Here is a 14666-nt window from a genome sequence, read left to right as displayed (position 1 = left end):
GTGCCTGCAAATATCATTAATATTCTGTTAATGTGATATGAAGAAAAAAAGTTTAGTAGTTTTCCATTATAAAGCCACTTAAAATCCTGTTTTTGTGATATTTGAAAAAATTTACTTCACACAAATATCAACATGCCTGCAAATTTCATCTAATTTTACTGAAAAAATTACAGCTACTTACAGATGACTCATGGTAGTCCATGAGTGGAAGAAGCTTTGGGTTTCCAAATTCCACTTCAGATATGGCTCTTAATCAAATTGGTCTATTTCCAATCAGTACAACTCAAATCAGAGTTTGAACCAAATCTTTATAATTGATGCACATCCATATATAAAAAAGGTGATGGAACTTCTGTAAAATGGTTCATCCAGGGCTGATTATAAGTATAATAAATATTTCTGTCTCAAACATTACATTCTGTCTAGAGATTGAGGCTTTAATGAAGCTAATGTTAATTGTGACTTAAGTATCACTGAAGCCAATGCAAGAAATTGTTTGTTAAACATACAAAGTCATATTGTCCATGTATTTTTTTTTCTTTCAGTGGAAGAAACTTGTGAGCATGAGGAGGGAAAATTCAAACTCATTCCAGACCAAAATCACCAAATTCTTCATAACATTTGAAGTTTATTTTTTTAAAAAAGAGAGAGAATTGATAGGCATTATACCAACTTACAATTTATTTATTTTTTTAAAAAATGACATGAAACACAAGTAAAAATAAATACATCATATAAACAACAAAATTGTTCAATGTCTCTGTTCTGGGAGATTGGGTGAGCACATCCCATTAGACAGAGAGATGAGGGAAGCACATATCCCATGCGTGCAACCAGCCAACCAACTGACCCTGCTACAGAAATGTCTTTTTATTTCAACCACAAAGCACAGGCCACAAACTAAAGGCAGAACAAAAAACAAACCAAGAAAACCATTCAATTCATTTGGCTCCCCTGTACAAATAGATTTAATGGAGGGACAGAGAACATAAATGGGGAAACTAATAATATAGGACCCAAGAAGCAATGCAGCTGTGGGCAGCTGTTAGTGGTCTTGTTTCAATAAAGAGCACAAAAAGAAAAAAAAAAAAAAAGATTCCTTCTCCCTCTCTGCCAGCTCTCAATTTCTATTTCTGCTGATCCTCCCTAAACTTGCAAATATCTTTCCTACTTTCTACAGAAACTGCTTTCCTGTTTGAGTTACAAGGAGCAAACATTCCCACAAGGTCTAAAAATGTCCTTATAAATCCCTAGGCTTAATATAATATGGTTTTGGTATTAAAGAAATAAGACACGATTTTGTTTTAATCTACTGGTGTATATTTCCCTCGGTTTAATGGAGCCAAGATCAACCATTTCTCCAGTTTAATAATTACATCTACAGTGCCTCAACCAAGATTTCAGTGCAAATACATGTAATTACTAGTAGATTTTCATTTGACTTGAGATCTTGCAAGAAACTTTTGCACTGCTGTCATTCAGTCACATAATTCGGATAGCGCAATATAAGTCAGCTTTCTCTGAAACAATCATTAGACCATTATTTTAAGAGAGGAGGCTTGCGTATTCCTGGGATTCCTTGGCTGGGGCTGTGGTCAGATTTTTTCCTCCTCAAACTGTCCTCTATATGTCCATATAACTTTGTCCCACAGAACGCAATACTGTAGGAGCACTTTAATATCAAACCTGCCCTCTCGTGATAGAGCTTCTCCTCATTTCCGTCTCTTGATCACACGGAGATGGAGAGCAGTAATTAGCATGCAGACACATGGGCAATTCTTAACATGGTTGGGGAGAGGTCCTCCAGTGTTGTGCCCACCAAAAAAATGATTCATCATAGGAAATTTGTGTCTAAACAAGATGATCTTTGTCAGTTTTAAATTGTATACTGCCAGAACTGGAATAAAACTGAACATAGTAGCAAGGTCTGGAAAATATCACAGTTTAAGGTCACCTCTTTACCCAAAGCATTTATTAAGGGGTCAAGTTTTATTTTGTACCATGCCAACTTGGTACAGTACTGTTGCTCTAAAGCGCAGAGAATATTGCAGGATATGGTCTGTCAAGGAAAGTCCAAAGATGGAAGGCAAGAACCTTCCTAAGCATTCCAAGGCCTTGGCCAAGCACACCTAGACGTCTCTCAGCTCCACCTGCAAAATCTGAATACACGTTTCCCTCCTCCTTTCTTTTGTGGTCTGAAATTTAGCAGTGCAAATTGCACAGGCCCTGGCAAATAGATCTAACAAAAAGCCAGCAAAGGAAAGAAATTATACTGGAGATAAAAGAAAAAGTGAAATTCAGAGATCTCACAACACGTACACGGCTTCCGAGCAGCCACTACATTCCTGGGAATTACAGTGCATCAAGGAAGGGACCATTCCAACTTCGTACTACACAAGTCACTATGCTGTTCTGACTCCGCTCCCATGTCAAGCATTCTCTGTCCTTCACAAACAAGGCACAACAGCCACCCTTTGTTTCTAGAAGCCACACCTTCCTAAGGATGTTGCATACGTGGGAGAATTCATAATTGAGAAAGAGGGTACTTTTTATGCTATCTAGAAGCAAGAAGGGTGCAAAGCAGAAGAATGCAGTCTTCATTGCCAATGGCAATACTGTTCTCTCTTGGCAAGTGCTGGGAATGAATTTTAATCTCTAGGAGACCAAGTACATTTAAACCCCTATTATTAGGAAGGAGACACAGGTCAGGCACTTGCTGAAGTAAAGGAATCTGCCCCAAATGTGTTTCTTTCCAAAGTTTACAGAAAGTGGTTGGTCTAAATGAATGTGTGTGTGTGTGTGTGTGTAAGAGAGAGAGGGAGAGGGAGAGGGAGAGGGAATGAGAATGGACCTTGTCAGTGGTACAATTATGTTCAACATTCCACTAACATAAACATGTTAGGGGGAGAGAGAGAAAGAACAAGAAAAAGAAAGAAAGGGAAAGAGAAAGATGTGCACAGTCAGATTTAACATTTTTATACTTTTCTTAACCAAGTACAAAAGCCAATTTTTCAAAATATTGTATTGTTAAATCTAATAAGAATCCAAGTGATGCAACATTGCCATCCAGTGGTCAGACTAGTAAGTTACAGGTGCACACCATTTCCTACAGCTAATACCATATCTCCCTTTCCTATTTAAAAGATGACTATAGAGCCTGGTCTACTTAATCACAGCGGCATCTATTCCCCTAATCCAACATCCCATATTTTACAGAAAGGATGTCCTCAAAGCCGGCCAAGTCTGGTGACTCTTCCTGCGCTCTCGTACGATGTTCGAAAGAGACAAGAGAATCAGAAAGCAGCAGTCGGAAGTTAACAGTATCCAAAACGTATTAGCTTGTCTTGTCTGCTCCGTTACTCCATGAAAGTCAAGACAGGAGCTAGGAGGACTATTCAGGTTAGCTCTGCTGCCCAAAACACACTATACTGAATATTGGGTCTGCCTGAACCCTGAAGGAACAGAAAAATCCTTCGCCAAAAATTGCTTAGCTCCAAAAATGCTGCCTTCTAGCTGCTCAGGCACAGCCCCCCTGGCCTATATCCCGTTCCCGAGCCAACTTAGAGAGTTGCAGTTTACAGTACAATCAGTGCCGTCATATTTTGCGTGAGGTGGACACATACAAATCACAAAAGGGCATGACTCACAGACGTACCAAGGCCAAGTCTTTGGAGAAACGCGAAGGGACACCATCAGTTAATTTGCTTTGTTATTTTTGTGGGGGTTTGTGTTTTGTGTGTTTTTTTTTAATCCCATGGTGCATCCAAAGACAAGTTGTCCAGAAGTTTGCTCAGAACCCCTCGGTTTTCAACTCCTAGGATATGTTAAAGAAGAAAGCACTATTTTAATGTTTTTATTTTAAAATAATTAAAGTAATTTGCATAGCTAACTTTAAATCTAAGGCTTCTACAAATGGTGAAGTTAGGCCTGACAGGCAGTGCCCAATTAGCAGAAAAAGATAGTCAGAAAGCCCAACTTTACATGCTTTTTAATGGTACATACAAGTATACACATACACACACTCATACCCATACTCACATAGAGCTTTCTCTCAGAATCATTTCTGACTCACAATCTGAAAAACAAACAGCCACCACCTCTTTAACTAAGGGGTTTGGTAGGTCTTTTGTAGGGTGAGCAAAGGCTCAATTCTCACATTGCCTCCATTCCAATCATGTGGGGTTCAAACTTTCCATGGAGAGGTATGATGCGTGAAAGAGAGAGTTTTTCAGGGGGGTCTGGCAATTTTAGCCACTTCTGTGGAACCACTGTCTTCTTTGCAGCAACCACACAACAAAGATAAGGTGAGCACAGGATCTGAACCATTATCCTGGAAAGGCATTCTTGGCAACGCTCTCGCTGACGTCTTGCCGTGAGTGTGCAAGTGCCTCATCCCTTTTCCTTGGAATGGCAATACCTGACAACACTGATTTACCCAGTGCAATCTTTTAAAGACAAACGGGGAGTACCATTCCGTCACCCCCAGAGATACCACCATCCCCCTTCCCTGCACAATAGACAGGAAGGCAGATGTTGATTTCTATGCCAAATCTCTGCAACTTCCTTCTATTGTTAAGCCTTCTGTGAAAATAAATGGCTTCTTCCACATTTCTACGGCAACATATTATAAACTTGGGCCAGATACTAGCAACAATATAGAGGGGACTTTCCTCTGCAAAGCTTTAGCTTTTCTACTATTGAACCACTGGAATGGCAGGAACCTAGTTTAAAAATCCATGTCTCCAACTGATGAGAGAGCCACTTTAACATCAACCTCACTGTTGCCCGCTGCAAGGGAAAGAGCCAGAGACTAAACACCGCTCTAGCCAAATAATGCCCCGGCCCCTGGCCCCCAGTCTCCGCAATGAAGCACAGGGGTGGGGGTAATTCTGCCTTGGCCCTATACAACACCTCTGCATTTGTCAAGCAATCTACCTGTCGCTTTATGTCTTTCTCGTACAGGCCACAACTATAAACAACCTCACTGCTTTTAGCAAGGAAGAAGCAGGAAATAATTCCCCAATAAATATTTCGCTTTCATGAAATAAATTAACACAACAGTTCTATGGAGGAGGGAGATCATCCAGTCAGTGTCAATAAAAACTCTGGCAACAGGTACAAGGAGCTCAAGCAAATCCCTTCCGTAGGAGGTCCGCTTCATTCTGGTCAACAGGAACCTGACAGCTCGTTTCTTTTGCCAGTCCTGCAGGCTCATCATCGCTTCAAAGGGGGAGGAGCAGCAGGAGAGTAATCACTACAAAAAGCTAGATGGGGAACTGGGAGAAGCCTTAACATTTCTCCATCAAGCACTACCTCACTAAATGATGGACACAAGTCCTAACCCAATGATGCTGAAGAAGCCAGAAGAAACTGACCCACAATGGCCCTCCCCTTGTCTTCAAACATATCTCTTGAGGAAGGTGGTAGGATAACCCACATCTGCTCCCCATTTTCCCAACTCCCGCCACCACTTCCCAAGGGCCTGGATGAAGGGCACTAGACTAATTTGTCTTGAACGTTCAGAAAGATGAAGAATTGATTTTCACACAGATCCTGCCCCACCCACTCCCTCCCACCTACATATGACACATTGCCTGCTCCTTCCTTTCCCACCTCCCTCCCTCTATTAAGAATGCAATTCATCCTCAGGTTTCTTAGGGCACAAATCTCCCGCTTTTGATCATGGGACAATGAACTTTCTCAGATAAGGCCGTTTGTGTATGAGTGTTATTCCACAGACAAAAGGAAAATAAAAAGATCAGCCCAATGTCTCCAGTCTAACAAAGGGCACTGAAATATTAATGGCAAGTCTTCCTTTTGGACAACACAGACAGCATGGGAGGGAAAGTCAAGGAGGCACTCCTGTGGTTTGCAGTGATACTTCCCTTGCCCAACTCTTGTTTCTCCCCACTCCTGTGGGAGGGGTGTCCATTCAATTCAGTTCCCATACAAAGCAGATCTTTGACAACTAAACATGCCATTTCCTTTCCAACCTCTTCCTCCACTTCTGCTGTGTGTTCTAGATATAAAATCCTGACCCCAGAAAGGTCCAGCGAGGAATTTTTGCCTCCTGACTGAGTTGCAATCTAAAAGAAGTGACTAGGCCCATTACTTCCCTGTGATTTCTATTACATCATCATCTTTGTCCTCATCCTCGTTGGAGCTGCAGCCCACCTCAGAGACCTCACGGGTGTCAAATGGAGGCACCTGAGACCGAAGGAGGCCCCCCGCTGGATATCCCGCGTGAGGTGACATGAAGCCAGGATAGGCAGATGCCATGCTCCTGGGAAGGCTGCTTGATAAGACAGGGGCTGGAAAAGGAGCAAACATCCTGGGCTCAGGCAGGAGTGACTGTGAGAAGGGCAGCGAATAGTTGGAGAGCATCCCCGTCATGGAGGGGTTTAACATGAAAGAGGGGACGCTGGCGGTGGCTGAGGTAGCAGCAGAAGAACTAGCAGTGCCCGCTGTCAGCAGAGGGTCAGTAGTCACAGGGAACACCAGATGAGGATCTGATAGCAAGCTAGGCAGCTGGTAATAGGAGGAGCCTGTGCCCATGTACAACGGGTTGCCTGCTTGGGGAGCAAATGGATGGGTTAAGTTGTGGTTTAAAGGGACAGAGGGCATGGTGAACCCACCAGAGACAGGGTACCCACTTTCATATGGTTGACCTGTTGTTGGCAGTGAGCGTTTCTTCTGCTGGCGATGGGCTTGCTCATCTGGACCAGATGGTGAAGTTGACTTACGCTTGTTGCCTCGTAAGTCCAGCACTGAGTGGCTATCAACATTTTGACTGGTGGCTGGCAAGGCTGTTGAAGAAGCCAAACCATGGGTCCCTACTCGTTGCTCAGTTCCACGAGCTGTTGAATGGGCTGCATTGTCTTTCCGAGTGGGATGTCCAGGTGTAGTGTTGGTGGTAGGAGAGTTGTGTTTGGACTCACGGGCAGCCGCTGCCTCTGCATATTGTTGCAGTTCACTGATGATTTCAGGACTGTCTGGAGAAATAGGCCGAGTGAGCTCTTCTGTGTTGGGAAGTTTGGGTGATGAGGCATTGTGTCTGCCATTGCTTGTGGATTCAAGGGATGGACCTTGGGATCCTATGAAAAGCAGAGTATAACAACATGTAAGCCAGAGAAAGTAACCTAGATGGCACTAGAGTATCAGAAGATGTGGTATAAAACAACAGCCTGATTAATGAGGCTGCAGGCTACTTTGTTTTCAGTGACTCATTTCAGTAGCAGATGAGGAATCTAAATTATTATGGGCAGCAGGGTCTGAGAAAATTTTAAACTACACTGAATGGTGGTTGTTCTCCAGAAGATAGGGGAGGGGAAGGCAGGGGAGGGGGGAGGAAGGAATCAAAATTAAATTTTTAAAGCTTTTTCTCCCAGCACAATTTAACAAGCAAGCACTAGATCTTAGAAACCTTATCTCCTAAGTGCTTGCATTTACATTCCCCTTGAAAAAAATTATTTGCAGCCTGGTGACAAAAATGGAAGAATACTGCTTCAATGTTGCATCTTCTTAACTGTTTGTCTTTTCATTTCCATAGTCAATTTCAGGGGCTGGTTTTAGCATGGGTTTTGCAAAGTCTCCTGCCTGCTTTTCTTTTACATGATTTTTGACAGAGGAATATACAAATCAATTTTCTTTTTGATATCAGTTCCAGGCTGTCATGCATTTAAAAAAAAAAAGCGAATCGGACCGACAGGCAGAAGTTATGAAGACTGGTTGAAATGTATTATATAAGGTCAAAATATATTCAATAACTATGTTAATTAATGACATAAAATGTATATAAATTAACAATTGAGAATTAATCTTAAATAATGTGTGAAAGACGTATATTTAAGTCTGTTTTTTTAATTTCTTAAGATCTTGTTTCAGGAGATATATGGGCATTATTTTATCCTATATACATAATATATATTTCAGGGGAAGACGCCCCCAATGCATTATACCAGTGGCATGTTCCGGGCCTCAGAGCTCAAGCCCAGACCCTGGTTAGCAGGCCTACAGAGGCCCGGGCTTTCGACTGTTGCTGCTGAACGCCAGGTCAGTCAATAATAAGGCCCTCCTTATTCACAATCTTATTGGGAAGGAGCAGGCTGACCTGGCGTGCATCACCGAGACCTGGCGTGCATCACCGAGACCTGGCTGGCACAGAGGGGGGAGTAGCCCTCTCGGAATTGTGTCCAGCCGGGTTTAGGGTTTGGCACCAGCCGAGACCCCAGGGCAGGGGAGGGGGAGTGGCAGTGGTCATCAGGGAATCCCTATTGGCCTTCAGGGGCCCTGCTCCACAAGTGACTGGATGTGAGACCCTGTTTCTGAGGTTGGGCACACGGGATCAGTTGGGAGTGCTGCTAGTGTACCAGCCTCCCTGCTGCATAGTAGCCTCCCTGCCTGAGCTGCTGGAGGCCATCTCAGGGTTGGCAGTGGAGTTCCCTGGACTTATGGTCTTGGGGGACTTTAATCAGCCATCCCTGGGGTTGGCCTTGGAGGCGGCTCGGGAGTTCATGGCTACCATGGCAGCCGTGGGCCTATCCCAGATCATCGACGGCCCGACCCGGGACAGTGGTCACACCCCAGACATGGTTTTCTTGTCGGAGCAGTGGCAGTGTGATCTGGTGGGGGATTTTACATTATTCCCCGTCATGGTCAGATCACTCCCTGGTGGCGGCGGGATTCTCTTATGCTGCCCCCCTCCGCAGGGAGGTGGGACCTATTTGAATGGTCCGCCCCCGGCGACTGATGGACCCGCACGGGTTCCAAAGGGAGCTGGGGGTTGTTCCTGAGGCCTTGCTGCATGGTTCAGCGGAGGCTCTGGCCGCAGCCTGGAACAAGGAGGCGGCTGGGGCCTTGGACAGGATCGCGCCTGTGCGTCCTCTCTTGGCCCATCACCCCCACACTGCCCGTGGTTCACGGAGGAGTTGAGGGAGCTGAAAAGGGCTGAGAGACATCTAGAGTGCCGCTGGCGGAAAACTGGGGACGAATCAGACCGAACACGGGTTAGAGCTGCTATTAAGGCCTACCTAGTGGCGGTAAGGGCAGTGAAACGTCAACATTTCTCCACTCTTATTGCATCCTTAGAGTGTTGCCCTACAGCCCTGTTTAGGGTCACCTGGGCCCTCCTGGGAAAAGGGGGGGCGGAGGACTACTTGCAGGGTCGTGCAGAGGAATTTGCTGAACACCTGATGGATAAAATCGCTCAGATCCATTCTCAGTTGGAAGCCAAGCATGGAGCAGGTCCAGGGGAGTTGCCCAGGGAGCGTTCTTGCCCAGTTATCTGGGAACAGTTTGATCCTGTTGCCCCTGAGGAAGTGGACAGGGTCCTTGGGGCTGTCAGTGTGACCACCTGTGGTTTAGATCCTTGTCCCTCCTGGTTAGTTAAAGCTACCAAGGAGGTGACCTTAGGGTGGGTTCTGGCGGTGGTTAACTCATCCTTGCAGGAGGGGGTGTTTCCGAAGCCTTTCAAGGAGGCTTTGGTCTGCCCACTCCTCAAGAAACTGTTGCTAGACCCCACCCTCCTGGACAATTTTCGTCCAGTCTCCCACCTCCCCTTTTTAGGGAAGGTGGTGGAAAAGGTGGTTGCGCGGCAGCTTCAGAGGATCCTGGAGGAAACGGATTATCTGGACCCCTATCAGTCAGGATTCAGGCCCGGTTATGGGACAGAAACAGCATTGGTCGCACTTTTAGATGATCTCTGGCGAGAGCGGGATGGGGGGAGTGCATCCATCCTTGCTCTTCTTGACCTCTTGGCGGCTTTCGATACCATCGACCATGGTATCCTTTTGGGTCGGCTGCAGGAGTTGGGGCTGGGTGGCACAATGTTGTGCTGGTTCAACTCCTTTCTCCAAGGCTGAACCCAATCGGTGTTGATAGGGAGCGAGAGGTCCAGCCCCCGGCCCCTACTTTGTGGGGTGCCACAGGGGTCAGTGCTTTCACCACTCCTATTTAACATCTACATGAAACCGCTGGGTGAGATCATCTGGCACCATGGGATGAGGTATCATCAGTATGCTGATGATACCCAATTATACATCTCCATCCCAGGTGCCTTAAGTGATGCTGTGACTGCCCTCTTGCGGTGCCTGGAGGCTGTGGGGGCCTGGATGGGGGACAACAAGCTTCAGCTGAACCCTGGTAAGATGGCATGGCTGTGGATACGGGGAGCCTCAAGATCTAGGAGCTTGCCATCTTTGGTTCTTGATGGGGTTGCACTACCCCAGACAGACCCGGTGTGTAATCTGGGGGTTCTCCTGGACTCACTCCTGCTCAAAGAGCAGGTGGCAGTCGTGGCTAGGAGGGCCTTTGCACGATTTCGTGTTGTGCAGCAGTTACGCCCCTTCCTGGATCAGGAGGACCTCCGCACGGTCCCTCATGCCCTGGTCACCTCCGGGTTGGATTACTGTAATGCGCTCTACATGGGGCTACCCTTGAAGAGTATCCAGAAGCTACAGCTGGTGCAGAATGCGGCGGCACGGACAGTTCTCAATGCCCCTAGGAGGGCACGTATAACACCGCTGTTGCGCGAGCTGCATTGGTTACCAGTTTGTTTCCGGGTCCAATTCAAGGTGTTGGTCATCACCTTTAAAGCCCTTCATGGCACAGGACCAGGTTATCTGAGGAACCGTCTCGCCCCGGTCATTTCAGCCCGCCCCACTCGGTCCAGCAGAAGGGGCAGGTTGCAGACCCCACCAGTCAAGGAATTTCGATTGGTGGGGTCTAGGCCGAGAGACTTTTCTGCTGCAGCTCCCGCCCTATGGAACATCCTGCCTCCTGAGATCCGGTGTGCCTCCTCCCTCGTGGCCTTCAGGAAAGGGATTAAATCCTGGCTCTGCCAGAAGGCCTGGGGGCCGGAGGGGGGCCCGCACCTGTGGAGATGGCTGGTGGGGTGATGGGTTTGTCTCCCCCCTCCCAGCATCTTGCAGGTTTTTAGGGCTAAAAATTATAGGAGGTTTTAGGGCATTTTTAATATATGTTTTTTAATTATTTATAGATTTTATCCATGGTTGGATGGACTTGTGTTTTTTCTTTTTTATTATTGTGAGCCGCCCAGAGTCACCCGTTGGGGGAGATGGGCAGCATACAAGTTTGATAATAAATTAATAAATAAATAAATAAAATATTTCAATGTAATTTGTTTTTATTACAATGAAAAATTGATGCAAAGATTTTTCTCTGAGTTTTTGGTAGAATGAAACCAAAATTAAAACCATGAAAATAATTTTTGTTGTTTCCTTTGTATGAATGGAGTAAATCTGGCACAGGTAATTTAACTGGCTGTTAAAAAGACTTCCAAAATTCCTTAAATTGATAACACTTAGCAAAGTATAACAGTCATAACAGAATACCCTCCTTGTAAACACGTGTCAGGTCTTTTTCCTTTTTGTTTTAACATGTCTATTAATTTTTATTTTTTTCAGCTTGATTCTAATGTGATTTTTATTTCTTTAACTGAATGCATTCTATTTTTTTAATGTCCACTCTTCTAATGTCTACATTTTATTATGTTGTTAGAAAAAATACCTGGAATTATTTATTCCAGATAGTTTTGAATATCTATAATTCCTCTGAAAGCTTTCAAAATAAAATAATGGAAGAGAAACTCAGAGACACTTAAGAAAGGTGTTCACCTGAGGCAACCATGCGATGATCTTCACTGCCCTTGGGCTTGCCAGTGGTTCGGATAGCAAAGATCCGTCCATCACTGGTCCTGATGTATGTTCCTGAAGGAGAAATGGGTAATAATAGTTAAGCTGAGCTTCCCAATTTTGGGGGGGAGGTGGGTTGATATATTGGAAGTATTAATTATGCTTGCAGCTTGCGCTGTGCATTGTAACATGCTAGCTTCCCATTATATTTTCTTATTCAAAGAATATGTAAAAACAATAAAATATATTGGGGTGCAGAGTCTAGCAGCAACCAAGAAAGGTATTGTCAGTTATATAATGATTGCCAGGGAAAAACATCTACCTAACAGACCAAGCCCCCTTTTCTTCAACAATAAGGTAAATCATCTCCATCGTTCTCTAGTGTCAAGATACTGTAGATGCTCTGGTAGCAAAGACATGAAAGCAACACTTCACAACCATCAATTCTCAGACATAATATCACCCTATCACTTTTGTGGAATGCAACTAAAAGACCAATGTTCAAGACTACAAACGTTTAATATCGGATGCAATTCTTCTCTCATGGGTGGTAATTTGTATGTCTGGAATGCTTAGCATTACACCACAAGAAGCCATGAGATGAAAGGATGTTCATACTAATTACAGACAGAAAGGCTGGGATCAGTGGCTACAGCTCCCATATATATACATAAATATTAATGATATATCTTAAAAGGTTGTTGATAGGGCGAGTGAGATAAAAATCTTAAAAGTTCTCCATAGATCAGAGCTGCTGCAATTAATACCATGTACCATAACAACTGACTTGATTCTTTTTTCAAACTTTTAGCCACCCATAGTCATCACAGTGATATGGGCAGCCATATAAATAAAATAAAATAAATAGATTTTGTGTTTGATTCCAATGTCTCCTATATCTAGGTTTTTTTAATTGCATATGGTCTGTATCAACCTAGACCTTTAGAAGAATGTGGGTATGTCTAATTTTATCACTAGCAGGCTATAAGCATTCAAGAAATATAAAAGAAGAAATATATCGAATGAACTGTTGAAGGAACTTTTTTTTCATTTTAGGTTGTCTCAGAATTAATATTCACATATTTTTCATACATGCATCATATTCCCCTAATAAGCTTATTGGTTTTAAAAAGAAGCTACATGTGTGGAGCTACAAAATACGTTCAACAATAGAAACTCATTCACTAATAACTTCAGTGTAATGTACAAAATACAGGTAGACCTCGCTTAACAACTGCCCTGTTTAGTGACCATTCAAAGTTATGATGGCACTGAAAAAGTAGCTTTATGACCAGTCCTCGCATTTATGATGGTCGCAGCGTCCTGTGGTCACGTGATCACCATTTGCGTGTTTCGCAACCGGCTTCTGACAAGCAGAGTTAATGGAGAAGCCAACAGTAAAATTGCAAGTCGTGGTCACGTGATGTCTCACTTAACAGCCTGCAGAGACTCGCTTAACAACCAAATGGGAAGTGACGTCGTAAGTCTGTCACAGTCACATGTTTCACTTAGCGACTGCATCACTTAGCGACGAAGTTTCCGGTCCCAATTGTGTTCGCTAAGCAAGGACTACCTGTAAGAGGAGGGAGAAAGAAAGGTTCTTTATGGAGCAGTAGAATAACTAAGCCTATGAACAGTCTACAGTCAACCCCCTTGTTGCTCAAAGAACTCTAGGCTTGTAAGTGACTGCAAGTTCAAATTCTATATTTTTGAAAGGCCAATGACATTTAAAGAAAAGAGGATAAAAATAGTGGCCTGCATAATAAGCAACATCAGATATCTGTCTAAGTTAGTACTGAGAAGGTGAAAGCAGACTACTAAAATAAGGAAGATTTGTGGCAAAAAATGAAATGTACCCTGTCACTTGCAGATCACAGAACAACAATGTGCAGAAACTCTTACTTGGAAAGGACAAAACCTCCTCCAACCATCCTGATAAATTTAATTCTGTTTTCAAAATGTCTATCAAACTGTGAGATGGATAATTATCTTGTTTAATATCAAACTAAGCTGTCATAATGTTTCATATTAAAACAGGTCAATAATGAACAAATGTATGATCAAAAATGAATAATGAATGTGGTCAATCTGAACTAAGGAAAAATGAATCAAAATACGTTAATGTGTGGCAGAAAACCATGTGGATCTTCTTTATTGTATGGAGATTTTTCCCAAAGGCACTTCACTTTCTGAACAAGGGATGAAAACTTATCATAGAAGAAAAAGGAAAAACAAACAATATTGGTAACACTTCTCTAATAATACAATTTCCTTTTGCTTTCTATTTATTTCTAAAAATGAAGTCCCACCTCCTCCATTTTGCAAGCTTAAATCTGTAATGGAAAGTTATCTTAATTACCTTTAGTCCCACGGATAATGTGTATGCTTTCACCAGCGCTGATTCTTGCCTGCACATCCGTGGAAGTGTTCGTACCTGGAATCACTATATCTAAAATGGATAAAATAACAGGTACATAAATCATTGCATGTTGTTTCAAAGTGGATTGAATTTAAAAAATTGAAATAAAATAACATCTAAGCATTTAGCTGCTTAGAATATTATATAAAATATAATATTATATAAAATGGTATATATTTTATATATTACAAACATATAAATATTATAGAATATTATATAAAACACAGAACCAGTGTTTATTTGTATGCTTTAAAAACTATAACTGGAGAGAAAAAGCTAGTAAAAAACTATATTAATAGCAATGCTCTGCATGATGAGCTAACAAAGGAGGCAGCTGCAGCAGCAACATTTCAACCAGTCTCCCTCTTTTCAAGTACTGTTTGTGTTTTTGTAAGATGAAAACAGAAGACCTGGTACAAAAATGAAGACGCTTCTAACACAGTTAGTAGCTGGGTAGAAGGTAGAACTTTCATTAGGCACATCACTTCTGTATGACCAAAAGTGTTTGCCAAAATTCTCTCTTCCACACTATTATTAAGGGAAAAATATTCTCTGTTCACTCTAGAACAAATATCAGAAAGATAAGCATGCAGAAT

At 43.1% G+C, this 14666-nt stretch overlaps 1 protein-coding gene across 2 annotated transcripts in view; it reads right to left on the bottom strand.

The window, feature by feature from the left end:
- Positions 1-1079: 1079 nt before the first annotated feature.
- RAD54L2 (RAD54 like 2) overlaps positions 1080-14666 on the bottom strand; it is a 71578-nt gene continuing 57991 nt past the window's right edge. The window contains exons 20-23 of one of the 2 annotated variants that reach the window (XM_088134030.1): positions 14011-14100; positions 11634-11726; positions 6654-7094; positions 1080-3814 (exon numbers count right to left, since the gene is read on the bottom strand). In XM_088134030.1, the coding sequence (XP_087990156.1) occupies positions 3747-3814; positions 6654-7094; positions 11634-11726; positions 14011-14100 (692 nt within the window). In that variant the 3' untranslated portion in view covers positions 1080-3746. Of the gene's footprint in view, positions 7095-11633; positions 11727-14010; positions 14101-14666 lie in introns of both variants that reach the window. The other variant, XM_088134028.1, reaches the window with a different exon arrangement.

This window comes from Python bivittatus, unplaced genomic scaffold, assembly GCF_059951505.1.
Source record: "Python bivittatus isolate LINGU-HERP-01145 unplaced genomic scaffold, Pbiv_v1 ctg000080_np1212, whole genome shotgun sequence".
Classification (NCBI taxonomy): Eukaryota; Metazoa; Chordata; class Lepidosauria; order Squamata; family Pythonidae; genus Python; species Python bivittatus.
Note: the sequence above shows the minus strand (reverse complement) of the source record. Positions and strands in the feature narration are given on the sequence as shown.